Below are 20165 nucleotides of genomic sequence, written 5' to 3' on the forward strand. Positions count from 1 at the left end.
AGATGTGATGAACAAATCTCAGATGCTCATCGAACCACACGCCCAAATCCTTGACTACATTGACATACTGCAAGGACTTAGCAAGGATACTATATGTAGAATTGAATCTCTTCGAACCTCTATGAAATGATATGTAGCAACACTTGGAAATATTGAGCCTCAATCCGTTCATCACTGACCACTCACACAAAGCATCAATGTCTTCCTGAAGTTTGGCTATATCATTCATTTGCTTAATCTGCATGTAGAGCTTCAGGTCATCAGCAAACATACTTACAGAGCTATGATTGATCACATTAACAATATCATTCACAAATAGATTGAAGAGCAGAGGGGCACAGTGAAATCCCTGAGGAACCCCTGAGACTACATTAGTAGGAGTAGAGGTACAGCCATGCACCTTCACACTCTGAGTTCTTCCTATCAGAAAACTCTTTAGCCACTTTAAGAGGAAGTCATGAAAACCAGCACTTTCCAACTTGGCCAGCAAGAGACCAAAGTTCACCCTGTCAAAGGCCTTGGAGAAGTCGGTATAGACCGCATCAGTCTGATTTCCCCCCTCCAAAGCCCCTAACAGATCACACTCGTATTGAACCAAACTGCTGGTTGTGGATTTCCCAGAAGAGAATCCTGACTGTTTTTCACTAATGATTCCTTTGCATTGCCATGTTAGCTGACCGCAAACCAAACTATCAAACAATTTGGCCAATGAGTTTTGAATACATACTCCACGATAATTGGCAATATCCTCTCTATTGCCAGCCTTAAATATCGGCATGATGAAACTGTGCTTCCAAGCTTCTGGGAAGGTAGAGTCCTATAAAGACTTATTTTTTTTATTTTTAATTATTTTTAATTATATAAATACAGTTCTTTAAAAAGACATTAGGTATATTACCTGGCCCACAGATAAACTTGTTAGGTAATTTCTGGATCTTAGAAAATACCTCCGAGAGAGTGAAGCGTCCAACAATAATATTCTGGGAATCAAATTCAAGAGAATCAGGAATGGGATAAGTAAAGTTGTCGTAAACTGTAGCAAAAAACTTTGCAAAGAAATTAGTAATTGCTTCCCTAGACTCTGCCATTTCCCGGCCCAAAAACATCGAATTTGGAAATGCATTGCTCTTTCTTTTGTCATTGACAAACCTCCAAAAGTAACGACTATCATCCACCACTGACCTCTCCAATATATATATAAATATGTATAACTAATTTCCCCTCTTCAAAAACCCACGATCCGCCACCATAATACATTGCTTCTACCTTGCTAATTTTTTAATTCATTTTATCTTTTATCATACCTATACATATTATTTACAAGTACACATTTTATTAAAAGATTAATAATATCTTACATCGATAAAAATGATAATATTAATCAACAATACATTTTTTATTTCGTTTTAATGGTTTTTTTTGCGAAAATGGACACAAGGGAACTAAAGACACTGAGATGTTTTTATTAAATATGAATGTGCAAAATTATGCACTATAAATTATTGAAAAATAAATGAACGACTTCTTATGAATTCGTTCCTCGTATAATGCACGACAGAGAAAATTTTTGTACAGATGGATACTGTGAGTTTCGATTCCACCGTGACGCTATGCGCAAAAGGTTCTTATTTAGAACGATATTTGGCATACCGTTTCTCTGTGTATGGTGGTTTTCTCTCTCACCTCATCTACGATGACATGTCATTCATACGTCACTGTCAATCTTGGTTCTTATGTTTTGTTTATTTCTTGCTAAACAGACAAAATAAATATAACAGAGAAAGTAAAATTCAATTTCTGTATATAAATGAAAACTACAAGTAATTGAACGAGGTTCCATATGGCTTTATTTATTCTCTTCAAAGAGACGAAATTTTGCTGGTAAATTAGTATCATCAAACATTCATGAGATTTTTTTTTGTTTATACTTCCTAATGCCTTAAAGCAACTATGGAGGGAGTCTTGTGGAAATGGACTAATTATTGGAATGGTAAGCCTTATAAAATCATAAATGCACCGTAATACATTTTATAAGTACTTGAAATGAATTTGCCTATTACTATTTTAAAAGACACAAAGTATCAATTTAGTACTACTTCCTTATATCTTTATTTTTAGAATTTTTTTGTATCTTATTCCCTATGTCAACAAGACACATTATTAAACTAAATTGATTGAACAAAAATTAAAGGATAATGTGAATTACCTAAGAAAAAAGTTATTTTTTTTTTAACTTAACCCTTTACTGCATGAATTTTTTGTTTTTTTCGAAAAAAAAATTCCCAGGGATGGAAGAATACACTTTATTTATGTGAAAAATACCAAAAAAATTTTTGTTTAATATTTGCTTTATTTATTTATAAAAAAATGGAAAGTGACATATATGGAACATTATGCAACAACATTATCATTTATTCAGTGTGGAACCTCAAAAAACAATTTCGGTCTTTATTAAAACACAAGAAAACTTTACATTTTGTCAGGGGCGTCTCTAAGCACTTGTGACTGGGGGGGGGGTTAAAAAACCCAAAAAAATTTAAAAAAAAATTTTTTTAATGAGGATACTTTATTTCTATTGGGAAAATTTTAATACTCAAATAAAAATTATACATATGTGATGTATAATAAATAATTAGTTAATGATAATCGAGGTATTATAACTAAAAGTTAATTAAAAAGTAGGTACCCTACATGTAAATAAAACTAAAATTATCTATTTCTGATTTAATTTATTTTAATTTTTTTGTTTTTTAATTTTCTCCATTACACAGCAAGATCTTTAATATTAATTAGGTCACAAATGTCTTTCTCACTAGACAAACTCATTAAGTAGTCAAGACGCTTGTTACCCATAGTTGAATGACCAACACCAAAGCAGGTTTATATTTTTCAGCTATTTCCATTAATTTTTGCATAGTATCTACCTTGTTTTTAATGCATAGGTCAAGCAACACTTCCAACTCAGATAACAAGGCAAATTCATCGGGCCTGTGTTGTGGAGGAAATAGATTAAGAACTAGCAATACATTACACATTTTAATATTATTTGTTGAAAGTGGAAAAGAAACCAATTTAGAAAACCCTTCAATATTTTTCAGAACGGTTGCCAAATTATTTTGAAGAAAGTTGATTAAGGTATCCAAGACTAAATTAAATTCTTTTCTAAAAAAAATTTTTAAAGTAAAAACACATTCGGTGTCCCTATTATCATCAATTTATTTTTGGCTTCAATCGTCGTCGATGGTGACGATTGAAATCTTCTAACGGCGATACACCTAATTTTTCAGAAAACACTTTTGAACTTTCAATAAGGTTGTCGATTTCCATATCATCATTTCGTATTTTTCCAAGCACAGCTGTAGTTGAGGAAGCTGTTTCCACTACATCCAAAATATTTAAGTCATCTTTTTCTAAAGTTACCGTTACAATTTTCATTTTGTAAAATATTATTTTTAAGAAATGCATATAAAGTGAGAATAAAATCAAAAGAGAGTAATCGCTTATATAAGCCTATTTCAGTTGCCCTACTTTTAGCATCTAAAGTTATGTCAATACTTATAATTTGCAGCACGTTAATAATCGATTCAAATGAGATAATTACAGCTTTGATGCTTTCCGCTCTAGCTGTCCAACAGGTTTTTGACAAATTTTTTAGTAAAAGTGAGTTTTCCATTTGATCTAGCCCTTCTTTAAGACGCTGGAATCGCTTGGTACTAGAAGAGAAAAAAAGATACAATTCTTGTAAAACATTAAAAATTTCAGCGATAATGGAACTAGCTTCAACACAGTGTTCAAGGGCGGTATTGGTATGATGGGCTTGACAAGGAATATACGGTATATTGTAGCCAATTAAATCAGATAGTTTCTGCTGAGTGCCTTTACATTTACCTGACATTGAAGACGCAAAATCATAGGATTGAAAAGATAATTTTGATACATCTATACTACAATTTGTCAAGCACCAGAAAATATCCTTTGCCGTACCTTCACCACTTTTATCTTTTGCTTCTAGAATCGACAGCAAACGCTCTTGAGGGCTACCATTATTATCAACGTACCTTATGACTACTGCTAATATATCTTTATTAGATGAGTCTGGAGTGTGATCTGCCATAACAGTAAAAAATGGGGCATTATTAACTTCCTGTACAATTTGTTTTTGAATTTCCTTTCCTAACAGCCCTATAAATTCATTTTGCGATGTTGCACTTAAGTAGCTTGTATGATATGGCCGCAATTTTGACTCGTCTAACCACTTTTTAAGTACTGGATTATGGCGAGATATAAGTTTAATGATTTGTACAAAGTTTCCACTTTCATTATCATGTCCGCGGAAAGCTATCCCTTGCTTTGCCATAGTCCTGCAAGTATCCAGCATAATTTCGATGACCTTTGAATTCTGGTTGAGTATGCGTTGTTCCTCGTTAATGAGATTCCTTTTTTTACGATCAAGCAAAATATTAACATGCTGATATGTTTTTAAAAAAGTAAAATAATCCAATAAAGCCGACTAGTGAGCTATCGAATTAAAGTGCTTCTGAAGTTTGCCGGCTTTATTTGCTCCAGCGCTTTTCATTTTTCTCCAGTTTCGAACGCCACCTTTTACCCATGAAGATTCTGACTTATCCCGTCCAGGACCATTGGAGAAAAGGGAACAAATAAAGCAATAAGCCGAATCGTTTGCAATACTATACTTAAGATATTCAAAATCACTATACCAATGTGGATTAAATCTGTTGTGGCCATCACTAGGGAAAAAATGTAAACGCGGTTGGTGTGGTCCTAGTTGAATAAGGTAATTTCTTTCTTCCGCAGATTTTACTGATTGCCGTAGTCCAGGATCATACTCTAAACGTACATTTTCTTTTATTTTATCGTCAATTTTTAGGCTAGAATTGGATTCTTTAAAATTTTGGAAATATGTTTGGCAGTGATTTCTTAAGTTTTTGGTGCCCTCCAGTATTTGATCAGCCGCTTCACTCATTTCTATGACGGAAAAGTATTCTTCAACAATTTCCTTATTTTTGGTTTTATCTAAAATTTTTGCTGCTTCGTTAAGATTTTCTACCAAGAAGGCTAGCTTCCCCACGCATTCTAGCCACAATGATGAAAGTTTGACAGTTGAAATATCATCTTCTTCAAGTGTGACTTTGGTTTCTGGCATATCGGCTTGAACCTCTACAAAAAATTATATATGTAAATTTATAGGATGTTGTATCGCCATGCGGGACATAGGAAAACCCATGTAATATTATTAATATTTAAGGGGGTCAAATATTGGCTCCCCTTATTATTTTAGGTAAAAAATGTATTAAGGTTTATTAAAGAACACTAAAATCTGCAACTAATCAAATACCCATTACTATATAGTTTTAATTAACCCGTTTAAGAATTATTGCCAATAATCTTTTCAAAAATTTGACTTTTTTTTAAATTAGAAAATCAATAGTATTTATCTAGGGTTTTTTCATTAAAAATCAGTGGTTTTAAGATTTCGCTCTAGATCGAAATTTTTTTTTGGTAAACAGGTAAAAAATTGACATACCGTATCGTTGTATTAAGATGCTCATGTTTATTTCTTAGGAAATAATTTTGTGTAAAAAAAATATTTACCTGAGTGTTGCATTTCATAAGAAGTACTTGCCTCTTGTAGATCATTATTACAAACGTCAGCGTCTGCATCAATAACCATATTTTAAAAAAAAACTCTAATTAATATACAGTCGTGTGACCCATTTGTTTACGAAATACCCTTATAAAAAGTTATTTTTTGTCCAATTTGGATCGGATTTTTTTTTTAAATTTTAAAAGTAGAAAAAATGCACCTTCTCATTAAAATTAAATTTAGTTCATTAAATGCCAAGGATGCCATGATAGTCTTTTATGAACAATATTTTGATGAAATCATATTACTTAGGGATTTTTCTAAAAAGAATTTGTACATTGGCTTTTAAAAGACAAGTCAAATTCAGTGAGAAGGTGCATTTTTTCTAGCTTCAAAATAAAAAAAATCGGATCCAAATCAGACAAAAAATAACTTTTTATAAGGGTGGCTCGCGTTTCGTAAACAAACTGATCACACTGTAGGTATGGAAGGGCGAAACATAAATAAATTTGCCTAAATTGGAGTTAAAGTTCTCTATGGACTTGGCATTTGATTTGCTGCATTCGTCAATAGTTGTCGAATTAGGTTCTTTAACTGAACAACCTAAAAATTATTAAATAAGCCAACATTTTTAATTTTAAAATTCCTTTAGTCAAGGAGGTAATTAAATATAAAAACAATACATCAATACAATACTTTTTTACCTTCTTTGAGCGATTCCAAACTAACATCTTTCTCCGAGTCTTTCTCTCTTAAGCAAGTTTTTGTTTTTTTTGCTGCAATCACAAAAGGATTGTCCAGCGCTCCGACATTTTTAATTTGCACTGTATCCCCATTATGAATTTTTTGTTCATGGGTCTTTTTATAGTTCCTGTTAAAAGTTGCTCCACATCTCACACATTTCACCTGTACCCGACCGGGGCGTATTTTTTTGTCAATTGTTCAATTAATATTTAAAGCTAATTTCAATAAAAACCAACTGTAGGTATAACAAAAAGGCGAAATACAAATACAGAAATTAAACAAATACAAATAGCCAAAAACTGTCTTTAAAACACTATAAGAAAATAAGCCGTTTTCCTGCTTTGTTTCATTAATTTGTAATTCAAGGTTTGAAACAGGGGATTCCCCGAGTAATCATCATAACAATGTCAGTTGCTTTTACAGGTCGTTAATGAAACTGCTACCCTGTATTGCTGGTTGCCTAGCATATTTGTTTAAATGTATCTAATGGTAAGGTAACATGAAAATTCGTAATAGTACCTACTATGAAATTAATGATTAAGTAAGTATATATATATGCAATTATACATTATATTGTGTTTACTTAATCCCGTGGAAATTAAAAAATATTTGAATATGTTATTTAAAAAATATACGTTTTTTACCAGAGGTAAACCAACTCGGACAATTATTGGGGGGGGCGCCGCCCCCCCTCGCCCCCCCTCTAAAGGCGCCTCTACATTTCGTACAAGACATAAAAGATTTATATTCACACAATGGAAACTTGCATCTTGATCTTTGTTGTTCACTCTATTCTGGTAAATGGTCAATACCATCAAGACGCACCTTTTGTTGAGGAATTTCTTTGGTAGGTCCACACTTCTTTTTTATAGCATATAATGTCTCAACCTCTGCTGAAAGTCTTCCTACTCTTCTTTTATATTCTTTATTAGCATTGCATAAAGAATCAGCAATTGCCAGCTTGAAGTCCTTAAGGGGTAGGTAAAATTCTTTATTGCTGCGTCTCCACAATAACCAAGCATTTACGCAACACAAATCCAACATGTGAAAAAATATGTGTAAATACCATTTCTTTGATCGAATTTTAATCCTATAAAATCCCAACATGGCATCCAGAAGGTCGACGCCTCCCATATAATTATTGTAAACAAAAACACTTCTAGGGCATTCAATCATTTTATGAGTGTTTTCTTTTTTGAAAAATCTTTTTTTTCTCACCACGAGGTTCAGAACCAACATAGGTAGAAAGGGTGATCACAACTTTATTATCATACCATGATACTGTTGCAATATCCACATTATCTATGCGAGATATTTTTGCATTTATTGTGCCACGACCAGTTTTCTTCATATCTTTTTCAGATGGTAATGTACATGGTATACGATTGGCTCTCACTGTCCCTAAAAGCAATATCCCTTCTTTATGTAAGTAAATCATCAAAGGTATGCTAGTAAACCAATTGTCAAAAAATAGTATATAGTTGTTATTCCTTAAAAACACTCTCGGATAACCTTACAACATTACTACTCATTCCTAAATTGGGGCGCCCGTTAGGAACTTGGTTGCTTTGGGATCCTACAAAAAGGTCGAAATCGTAGCTGAACCCGGAAATTCCGCTAAGAACGAAGTTCTTATAACCCCACTTGTAAGGTTTTTTAGGATTATATTGCTTTAGTTGACTTCTAGCTTTGGTAGGAATTATTTGCTCGTCTATAGCAAGGTGTTCCTCATGTGGTACCAATAGTTATCTTTCTCTTATTTGGGTAAGAAAAGGTCTAATTTTGAATAACTTTTTGTGACCTGGTTGACCTCTTTGGATCATTTGACTATTGTCATTGAAATGAATAAAGCATTTTATCGTCTCAAATCTATTGCAGCACATAACCTCAGAAACAGCAGGATGGCCTAATGAACCACTACAATAATCTCTTGTAGAAAGCAACTGTATTAGAGAAGTCAAAATGCAGATTCCGATGAACTGTTCAATCTCATGACTTTTTGTATGGACAGGCTTGTGTGGTTGACACTGGATATTATACAAATTACTTTGCTCCGTAATGTAACTTATGAGCTCTTTTGGGAAAAGGAATTTGAAGTATTCTACTGGAGTTGCAAGCGTACGAATCGAATCCGGAAGATCCTGACAACCTCTAAATTGAATTTCATTATCGTTTTTTAATAGATTACCTTCATGCCATTCAATATTCTTCGATATTCGTTTTCGAATTTCTGATAGGGGCATATCGTCATCAGATAAATAGTCGGATTCTTAATCTGGATCATTTTGGTTGGTTTGTATTTTTGAATTTACACAACTTTCAGCTTCGTCGCCAGATAAATCTGGATCATCACTTTCATCGGAGTCTATGTTAGCTACATGTTGTAGAGTACCATAATTTCTTTGTGTCCATAACTGAAAATAAAAGCAACCAATGTAAACATAATTGCATATTGTTCCATATATGGCACAAGCACAAAATCGTAAACATAACCTCCTAAATTACCATCAAATGAAAAATAACTTACCGTATAAGACAGCTTACACTTTACGGGTGAATGCCAATAATTTTTTTTCGATAATATTATAATTTTAAGAAACAAAAAACTTGCAAACAAAATGTATCAATCAGCTGTTAGCGTGAAATAGCGCGCGGCAGTCTCTGATACAGATTACCTAAACTAGTTTAGGTAATCTGTGTCTCTGACGCGAAATAACTGTCGTATAATTGAAAAATACTATCGATGTGTACATTTTGCTGTGTAAGCGGGTACGTTCCAAATATGATACAGTATGCAGTAAAGGAATATAACTTAATTTTAGACAATATTTTTATATTTTTGTAGTTTGGGCACATGATGTGGTAAAGGGTTAACATACTTTGGCACATACCTATATTTACACATTATCCTTAATTTTTTTTTGATCAATTTCATTTCACATGTAAAAAATGTTTGCATAAAGTGAAACAATAAAATTTTTTATTTTTTCTATTAAGTACTGCAAAGTGTAGGCCATTTATTTCAGCAAATTGAAATTGTCTCTAAATAATTTAAGTGTGAGTGTGGGATTGTGAGCACAGAATTTATGGTAGAGGTCTAGGCGAACTTTTTTATGAATTAATTTTTTTTCCACTATATTCACTTATTTTTTAATGAAGCATTGATGGTATTAAGATATGTAATTAAAGGAATTAATAACTCTGTTAACATCATGGCCATACCATTAAAACTTTATAGAACCAATTATGGTTGGTGCTCAGTAATCAACAGATTCGTGTAAACTAATAATAACACTTTTTTTCCTTTCATTTTTTTATGTAAATTTTTGTATTTAGTTTTATTTTTATTTAGACCTGTTGCTATGTTTAATTTCATAGAATTTTACTTTTAGATTGCAGAATTGCTTGTCTATATAACTTGTGAATTTTTATTTGGCATTTCCTAATAATAAATAGATTTAGTCAGCAGAGGTTGCATAATACATAAAAACATGAAATAATTTCTCTTGTAGCAAGTGCATCTAATACTTTCATTTCCACCAAATTTAATGCCCATTAAATTTTGACATTGATCTTATTGTAAACAAATAAAAACAACATAAATTAATACCCAGAAGTGATATTGTGCCAAAGTGGTGTATGAACAAAAATCATTAAAATTTCATGGCATTTAAATGAAAACACAGACATATTTTTTTTTTAATTTTTGTATTCAAATGGCAAAAATCAATTCTAAAAGAATTTTCTTGAAATAGAATAATAAAAAAATATTCTTATATTGATGTCCGTATCTCTTTAACTCTTCTTATTAGGTGAACAAGTGGTGACCACAGGTCTGTAAGAACACCAGAAATCAGAGATGAAACATTCAATAGTTTAAAATAATATACATTATACAAAGCTGTGTCCAAATATATATACTCAGACAAAAGCAAGCATACTGGTTCCTCATTAAAAATTCATTTATGGGCCTAAAGAGAAGCTGCCCCATGGACAAACTCTGCAGATAAAAACATATGTCAATATGCAACTCTATTAATTATTTTCAAAATTTGTTGTTGATTGTATTTTAATAAGAAATTTATAATACATTTCTTCAGTCAGGCTGCTTTATGCCTATTTATATGTAGGAAGTGCTGTAACTTGTAAACAGGTTATATACACATATTTATAGGACAGCAGATTGTAATTTAGCCTCAAAAATATAGATGTGAGAGATGGCAGCTAGACAGCTAAAAAGGTGGCATATTGTTTGGAATCTGTAATTAAAGCATTGCTGACGTTACTCATAAATGACTCATTTTTTAGTGTGCAATTATAAATAATCATGAATATAGAACACTGCACCATACGAACTTAAAAGAACATTGAACAAGATGGAAACACCCTCATTGGATACTTCAATATTAGCCAATAATAATTGTAGCCACAATCAAATACCATGTGGGAGCACATGAGATTTATGTCTAATCGCGAGTCAAATTTCTCCAAAGCAACCAATTAGACCATATCAACACAGCCCTTTTGCATGACGTTTCCAATTTAACTGATATAGATTAGATCTTTGGAAAAATATTAACTTTATGTTATATCCAGTTGTAAGAAAAAATAGTCAATAACGACCTGCCCAGCTCAACTCCTATTTTGCAATTGAGCTCTCAGGAACTTCATTTCGTAATACAAATCAAGTTACATAGTTATTTTAAACACTACATTTTCAAGTTTCAACTATCCATTCTCAAGTAAAATCAAATATTTTAGGTGGAACTTACTTTAAACCTATTTTTAATGTATTAGGCAATACTTTTCTTTATTTAATTGAATTGATATTAATCTGGTACAATGATATTAATATAAAAATCTATTAAAATATTGCCAAATCAGGATGGCAGACCAGATGGTTTATTTTGGAAAATGGGGTGTTAAGTTACTACAAATCCCAAGAGGAGGTTAGCCAGGGATGTAAGGGATCTATCAAAGTACAAGCATGTGAGATTAATGGTAATAACAAATATGTAATGAAATGTGAGTGGTAAAAATGATTAAATTTAATCATAGTTAGTCCAATTGATCATACCAGGATGGACTTAGTTATACCAGGAGAACAACACATGTACCTAAGAGCTGCTACTTCACAGGAAAGGCAACAGTGGTTGGTGGCCCTTGGTACTGCCAAAGCTTGTGTTCACAATAGAAAAGGAAAAGAAACTGGTAATGATTTAAATTAAGTGTGAGCAACCAATATTTTAATATTTTGTTTTCAGTAAAAACTCCTGATTTATTAAAAACAAAAAAATCAGAACTAAAACTCTACTGTGATCTATTAATGCAGCAAGTCCATGTTATAAAGAATTCAGCACAAACGCCAGATGGTCCTCAAATAGAGGCAAGTAATTATATCTCCACTTAATGTCGACGCGTTCAAGGCAAAACGACGTAAGCACCATTTTGAAAATTTCGAGTTATTTACGAAATATATGTTTTAAGGCATTATTAAAAAAAAATACTAAAAATGAGACATACATAAATTAAATATACTAAAAGCTACCAAGTTTATATTTTTTGTCAAAATTTAGCAATAAAAAGTGGTAAAAAAGAGTATAAATGGTGAATAAGTCATTTGGCATAGGCTCTTGTCTACACATTATTTTAAAACATGGAGCTTATAACAACTTACGCCATTTCTATACAAAGTGGTTCTTTTTATTTTGGTGACGCTTAGGCCAATAAAATGAAATAAAAGTAAGTAACTTGTGTTACTGTTTTATTACAAAAATATATAAGTTTCTCTCAAAAATAAATAAAAACAAAGATATTTTTATTTTTTACCAAATAATGAAATGAAAATATTTTTTCTAAATTCTTAAACATAACATTTTATATTGCCCTACAGATTAAAGGACTAGACATTTATTAATTAATTCACAAAATGATAAAGACACAGCATTACCAATAATAAACAACATAAAAAATAAAATAAACAAGAAACAAAAAATATTCTCTAGCAAGTTGTGGAATAAAATATGAGCTATTTTCTACTTAAAGTTTATTATCTATTACAACTCAATGTCTGCAATGTCTGTTTCGTTAAGAACATCCGCAACAGCTGAACTATGCTTCAGTAAACGATATTCGCTATGATACCTTGGTGGAATTGTATTGTCATCGCACATAGTTTTAAGGTCATTATATTTCTTTTTAGTTATGGATAAAGGGGCAAAATAAGCATTTTGTAGTTGTTCAGTCTCGTTATTTTTTAACACATTGCTTTCTAAAACACATTCTTGGTCAATATCATCGTATTTATAGCGGTAAAAAAAATTTAGAACTGTCTTTAAAAAAATTTGCTGTTTTTACATCTGTTATTTTAAGGGTTGCCTTTGCTTTGTCGCCGTTAGTGATAAGTCGGAATTTGGTTTTGAGTTTTCTCATATGTTCTTTAAAATCGTAAAAGTCGCTATAAGAGAGAACATTTACCTCATAGGATTTGGGTTTTGTTCTTGCATTGCGCAAGATCGTTGGCCATTCTGATGGGGCCATGATGGCCTTACGTTTTATTGACTTTTCAATTACTGCGTGCATGGAATCAACAGGCATGTAAGTGTGTCCCGTTCCTAAATAGGTTATCGAAATTTCTTTAATATTTTCGGATTTTTGAAGAAAATAGTGTAGCATAAAAAGTAGAGCTGCATTTTTATTTTGTCCCCCACAGTTGTCACAAAAGAATTCGATGGATGTAATTGACTTATTTGCATTGTCAATATTTTGTAAGTAACTTAGTAAGTTACTGCAAATTTCATTACATCTATGTTTTCCGTCCTTTTCTTGCCACAAAAAACAAATCCCATTTTTGCTATACGTTTCATATATAGTAAAATTAAATACCGGATATTTTCTGTAGAAACCTGTTCACATATTATCAGCGTGTGGCGTCGCTAAAACTTTCTGTAAGTCAAAACTTGCAATAATTTTGTTTGGATTCGTTTCACCTTCTTTTTGTTTTGCTAAGAATATTTTTTTTGCTAATTCTTTTTCAGTTAGATGGAATTCATACTGCTCCTTTATTGAATTAGTTTTTTCTATTGCGTTTTGATAAAAATTGACACTTACCACGTCTTTTCGAGGAACATGAATTCCAATATTCTTTTTTTTTATTTTTGAAAGAATACATTTTTTTTGAGCACAGGAACTGGATGACTTTGTACTCTTTGTGCATACATTTTGTATAAATTATTATAAGACCCTACTTCAGCGGGAAGGTATTTTCTGGTTGAAGAACTACGACAGTAATGTGAGGGAACCGCAGGCAAAGATTCAACGAAAGCTTCAAATATTTTAATTTGCTCGCCAGATTTGTTTTTTGGAAAATGTTCTCTTCGATGATAGCCCGTTAGGAAAAATATCTCTCACTTTATTTTCTGTGACAGTTCTTTGCGACATTCTTTGCGATATGTCACGGGTTGCACATAAAAATTATTGACAAACTCGTGCTTTTTTGTTATTCTTTAGTAAGAAATATTCGTGAGTAACAAGGCGTTTAAAATTCATATTGGAAGTTCTGCGACGCTTTATTTGTATTGTATGGACACGCTCACTTAGAAAAATTTTTTGTTTCTCGTTATCTTTGAGATTATAACTATTGGTAAAAATCTGCTTTCTTTAGTTTTCAAAAACTTATTACACCTCTTCGCACTACACGGATTTTCCTTAATTTTTTTTTCACTTGGATAACATTTTTGCAATTAAAATATTTTTGTCCGCTATACCTTCTTCTTTGATTTTCTTTTCTTTTATTCTTTACCTGCATCATGTGGTTTTCATTAGCCTCTTCTTCACTACTGCTTGCCTCACTAATTTCTTCTCGGTATTCGGTATCATCTTGATAATCGTGATCTTCTTGGTAATCGGGATCTTCTTGTTCAACCTCGGAGTCGCTGCTGCTATATGGCACTAAATTAATAGCGTTTTCCCTAACTGTTTTTGATGTTTTCTCGGCTGATTAAGACCAGAACTCGAATCATTACTTTCCTTGCTGGTAGACGGGATACAGATGATGACGTCAAACGTGTCGCTATAGTTTTCGTTGTCAGTTTCTTGTATATGGTTTTGATTGTTCTTTTTTAACTCAAAAAAATTCTGGTTTTTTAAGCTTGGTATTTCATCAAACTGATTGTCTGATGTGACGATAACAATAATCTGCCTACCCGGTGAAGTATTTAACGAATTGTCGCCAACAAAAATGTCTTGAGGAAACGGTAATGAGTCTTGCAATACTGGAGCATTTTCTTTGTCGGCTTCTAACGGGTCCAATGGTGACAGCATAACGTCCTTAAAAATAACGTCATGGTTAATTGCTTTAAGTAGTAAAGTATTTTGTGATGCTTCTTGCAAAGGAATAGCTGGAGAAAGAATCATTTCGCTTATTTCCTTTTGTTCGTTTGAAAACTGTTGTCCAATAACCATCATAAACATTTGTTTAGCTCTAGACGACATTTTGTCACAAGCGCCAAATTTAAAAACGCTGAAAAAGAAGAAAAACATGACTCTAATTTGTTTTTTATGTTGAATAAAATATATGGTACCTCCTATTACAAAAAGATTAAAAAATAACTGACATAAAGATCTTATTTAAATAAAACATTAACAAAAAGTGCTTAAGCAAATTTCAATACTAATAGGCGTTTATGCCACACTGTTATTATAATTTTGTTTTGGCATAAGCGACACCATAAAAATGTGCGATTTAAATAAGAAATCTCACAAATTTGATAAAAATAATAGGAAAATCATAAAGTAAATATTTTCAAAAATAGCTAAAATCACTTACCTATTTTAATAAAGAACAGTTTCTATTAAAATTTCTCTATAAACGAAAGAGACTTTGCCCCTATGACGCCCAATGCATTACTGACGCTTATGACTGAAGTAAACACCTTGAATGAAACTCGTTCAAACAAAACTGGCGCTTGCGCAACGACACAATAAAAGGAAAATAAACCGTGGTATAGCCAAATTCAAAGAATCTATTTAAAGAAGGCGCTTATGCCAATTGTATGCGCCTATAAACTCAATTTTTATTTAAATCGCGCTTACGTCGTTTTGCCTTGAACACGTCGATGTGTTATATTAATTGAATTATTACTGCTTAGAATATGGATGAAGCAACAAGACTTCTAGGTGCTACTTGTGATACTTTCATAAAGACATTGGATGAATGCATGAAACTTTCTGCTAGTGCCATTCAATATGAAATTCCTGTTAAAAATGAGTCTATTTTGTTGCCAGTAATAACAAAAAAGGTAAAGATGGTAATGTTTTATTTATGTATTTATATTTTATTTTTTAGGGCTTACACCGGTCCAATTCTCACAAAAGCTAAAATGTTAATTGGATTATCATATGTACTCTAGAATGGCTTAACTATTTTTTTCATAATAATAATAATTATATTTAAATAAATGCTATATTTGATTATCTTCTTATACAGGGTGTCCTATTTGCCATGTGTGACTAGACTATTGCTATTTCTGAGGAGATATAAGGGCGGTTAAATTAGAAAAGAGTTGCCAATTTTGAGGCTTATTTTAAATATTTTTACAGCGCAGCAAAATGTTATTTAGTTCGTGAGTTACAGGGTGATTTATAAAAAACCCCAAATTTTATCTTATTTATTATTTCCAAAACTATTGATTTTAGAAACTTACTTTTAATTACAAAGTTTCATAATTTTTTGTCTCTACAAAACTTCACCTTTAATTTTTTTTATGACGTTTGGTATCTTGGTAACGGCTAGCAACGTCTTTTTTTTAAAAATGGACCTTCATTTTTTATAGCTTATTTTAAAAGCATTTTTTATTCCCTTTAAAATGATGTAAATGTATCTCATTTCATACGTTTCGCAACGTTTCGACGTATTAAGAAAAATCATCAGGAGTTTTTCCTTAATGCAGGCCTGATGTTTTTTTAAATTGTAAATTAATTACTTATATACAATAAAAGTTTATCTTTTTGGTTGTTATTTAAAAATATTTGTAAACGCTAAAATAATATAAAAGTGGTAAATATAATAATATAATATGCTATTAATAATAATTCCATTTTAGACAGAAAATGACTTGGTGTTTTAAATAACCTTTAAGAGTGTCATATTCATTTAGCTGTCAATTTATTTATTCAATAGTTATTTACTGAATAACATTATTGCTACTAAATGTTAAACATCAATATTAAAAGGAGGTATTTAAAACAATAAATATTACAACAATGATCTGACTAACTTTATAATAAATTTATTTTTAATAAACAATAAAATAATGAACAAAAATAAATGCAGAACTTATTTGAAATAAATAAAGGCTATAAAATAATATGTAATAAGTATACATAATTATGAAATAAATTGTTATTAATCTAAATGTTGGACGACCATTATTTCGTAAGCATTTTCGCGCATTGGTTACAATTTTTCTTTGTATGTTGTTGAATGAATTAAAATTTTATTGTACGCTTGTCTTAATTTTAAACTTAGCTAGGTCCTCTTAATTTTCAGGTGTAGTTTGACAAACCTGGTTCTTAATAGAACCCCATATGGAAAAATCCATGGCTGTTATATTAGGCGATCTTGCGGGCCAATTTATAGGACCGTTATTACCAATCCAATAACTATTAACATGAATAAAAACTGGCGCGAAAGTAAAAAAAAGAAGCTTGTTGACATCTGTCAAAAATATTATTTTTATTTGGTAATCATGACAACACAGACTTCAACTACTGTCACAGCCAACTAAATTGAAGGGATAATATCAATAAGTATCTTAGTTTCAAACTAAATTTTTTAACATATTTATATTTAGGAAAAATTCCTGATGATGGTTATTAACACGTTGAAACGTTGGGAAATATTGGAGTGAGATACGCCATTTTAAAGGGAATAACAACTGCTTTCAAACTAAGTTAAATAGTTATAAATATAAATGCAGGTCCGTATTAAAAAAAAAGTTGATAGCCGTATCTTGGCAGACACCAAACGTCATAAAAAAATTAAAGGTAAAGTTTTATAGAGCACAAAATTTTATAAAACTTTGTAATTAAAAGTAAGTTTCTAAAACAAATAGTTTTGGAAATAATAATTAAAATTATTTTTTTTAATAAATCAGTCTAATTTACGAACTAATAAACATTTTGCAAAGCTGTAAAAGGATTTAGAATAAGCATTGAAATTAGTAAGTTTTTTAATTTAACCGCCCTCGTATCTCCTATAGTTTCGGAAATATAAATAGTCACACATAGCAAATAGGACACCCTGTATATCATTTGAATTAAATGCTTTTGTTATTTCATTATTTATATTTTCTGTTATGTTTTATTTGTTTAGCGATTTAAATCTATTCTGACTTCTAAGTATTTTTGATTTGTGTAATTGTACGCATCTGTATGTATACTTGGCTTTAAGGATACTAATTATTTGTAATATTTGTTGTGTATTAAATGCACATGCTATGTTAATCATTCCTAAATACCAAAGCATGAATTAGGTAATCAAAATGTACTTAAATAATTTATCGAAAATATAGTGTTTTCTAATAAAGTAAATTCATCCTTTTTAATTTACAAAAACCTGTTATTGAAAAAAAGATGCAAAACATTTTAAGAATCTTCTATTTTTTAGCGTTTTTACTGTTCGTTTACAATAATAGTCAACTGATTTATTACACAGGTACGCATTAAACACAATGACTAGAAACACGTTCTGGAAGATTCGTTAACCTTCCACGTGTCCGTCGCACAGTGTTTGCCCCAATGTACAAAAGTCACAAAAATAATTTAAAACAAGAAAAGCCATTAATGGTAAGTATAATGATTGAAGATTACAAAAAAGTCAAATATTTTAAATTCCGATGCTCATACAAAAAACTGCATAGCTTTAAATTTAAAACAAGAAAAGCCATTAATGGTAAGTATAATGATTGAAGATTACAAAAAAGCCAAATATTTTAAATTCCGATGCTCATACAAAAAACTGCATAGCTTTAAACTGATAAGAGCGAGAATTTTTATTTTTAAATACATAAATGTTTGTGTGTGCAGCAGGTTCTTTATAAGTTTTCTGCAAGTGCATTTTATATTAGTAGTGTGCCCAAACGTGGATTGTAATTTAACAGGTATGTATTGCTTCCTTTCCCTATTACATTACTTATTATATTACAAAATTATAAAAAAATAGTTTGACAAAATTCAATTATGTTTTTTAAAAAATGTGCAAAAATGCCCCATACGATTTTTTGGAATATGATAGCCCCACTACTCTACCTTATTATGAAACATTAAAATCTTGCCCCAATTTGCCCCCCTCTTAGTAATAAATTTTTTCAGATGTGTGTAGAGTGGCTAATAAGCCAAACTAGAAACTTAATTTATTTAATTAATTTAAAACAAGAAAAGCCATTAATGGTAAGTATAATGATTGAAGATTACAAAAAAGCCAAATATTTTAAATTCCGATGCTCATACAAAAAACTGCATAGCTTTAAACTGATAAGAGCGAGAATTTTTATTTTTAAATACATAAATGTTTGTGTGTGCAGCAGGTTCTTTATAAGTTTTCTGCAAGTGCATTTTATATTAGTAGTGTGCCCAAACGTGGATTGTAATTTAACAGGTATGTATTGCTTCCTTTCCCTATTACATTACTTATTATATTACAAAATTATAAAAAAATAGTTTGACAAAATTCAATTATGTTTTTTAAAAAATGTGCAAAAATGCCCCATACGATTTTTTGGAATATGATAGCCCCACTACTCTACCTTATTATGAAACATTAAAATCTTGCCCCAATTTGCCCCCCTCTTAGTAATAAATTTTTTCAGATGTGTGTAGAGTGGCTAATAAGCCCTTCAAACGAAAAGGAACATAATATTTTTTTGAAAATTAAGTAATTTTTAATTCAAGAAAAGGTTTCCGAAGACATTCTAAAGAAAAATGAGGGCTATATACAGCAGAAAAGCCATATTTTTTGTTTAAAGCTTAAGGAATTTTGGGAAAGATATAATCGAACACGAAGTAGAGTAGAAAAAAATGAGGAAAAGTGGCTTAATGGATATATTACGGAAACTCTCAAAAACACATCTTCAACTTCAGAAGTAGCCAAAACTTCGAGTGACGACTCCAATTAAATAAGAAAATCTCATCCATTTTTCACAAAGAGACCGACGTATACAACAGACGAAAAACAATGAAAAACACAAAGTCACGGTCTCAAACATTTACTTAAAGCTACACGTGTTTCGCTCTATTCAGAGCATCATCAGGCCTAAAACAATAATAATTAGTCTTAAAAGAAAAAAAGAGGACATTAAAAAGACTAAAACCTTAAAAAGCCACTAACGTTGGCAAAACAGTAAATAAACATACATTTAAGGTTAGGATGACTATACAGTTATTTAGAACCAAAAAATAAAAAATTGTAAAATATCACACCTATTGGGAATCGAACCCGCGACAACAAGCTTACAAGCCAGAGACTATAACCTATGGGCTACCGGAACACTGAGGAAAAGTTCAAAACATTTGTTGTTAAGCCAAGGCATTCTAACACAATATTAAACTTATTTCAGTTGGAAGAGATTATGTAAATATAAAATTGATTAAATAAGATTATTAAAAATAAGGTTGGGTTCAAAATTAAATACGTCGTTAACACAGACAAGAACAGGACTCTTCTTGGCTTTAGTCATTTCCATCCTTTCCAGTAGGTCAAGCTTTTTCCCTTTAGGGCATTCATGAAGTATTTCAGCTCCGACCTCTGGAGAAAAGT

At 31.1% G+C, this 20165-nt stretch overlaps 1 protein-coding gene across 2 annotated transcripts; it reads left to right on the forward strand.

The window, feature by feature from the left end:
• The first annotated feature begins 1702 nt into the window (after nucleotides 1–1702).
• LOC126742580 (pleckstrin homology domain-containing family A member 3-like) lies at nucleotides 1703–17749 on the forward strand. 2 transcript variants are annotated; one of them, XM_050449311.1, is made up of 6 exons: nucleotides 1703–1990; nucleotides 11234–11350; nucleotides 11408–11560; nucleotides 11614–11735; nucleotides 15499–15633; nucleotides 15696–17749. In XM_050449311.1, exons 1-6 carry the CDS (start codon nucleotides 1951–1953, stop codon nucleotides 15726–15728), a joined length of 600 nt encoding a protein of 199 aa, XP_050305268.1. In that variant the 5' UTR covers nucleotides 1703–1950; the 3' UTR covers nucleotides 15729–17749. The 2 variants fall into 2 exon arrangements, with proteins under 2 accessions (XP_050305268.1, XP_050305267.1); XM_050449310.1 differs by having other exon boundaries at nucleotides 1705–1990; nucleotides 15499–15648.
• Nucleotides 17750–20165: the final 2416 nt, after the last annotated feature.

This window comes from Anthonomus grandis, chromosome 11 (assembly GCF_022605725.1).
Source record: "Anthonomus grandis grandis chromosome 11, icAntGran1.3, whole genome shotgun sequence".
In the NCBI taxonomy this organism is placed as follows: Eukaryota; Metazoa; Arthropoda; class Insecta; order Coleoptera; family Curculionidae; genus Anthonomus; species Anthonomus grandis.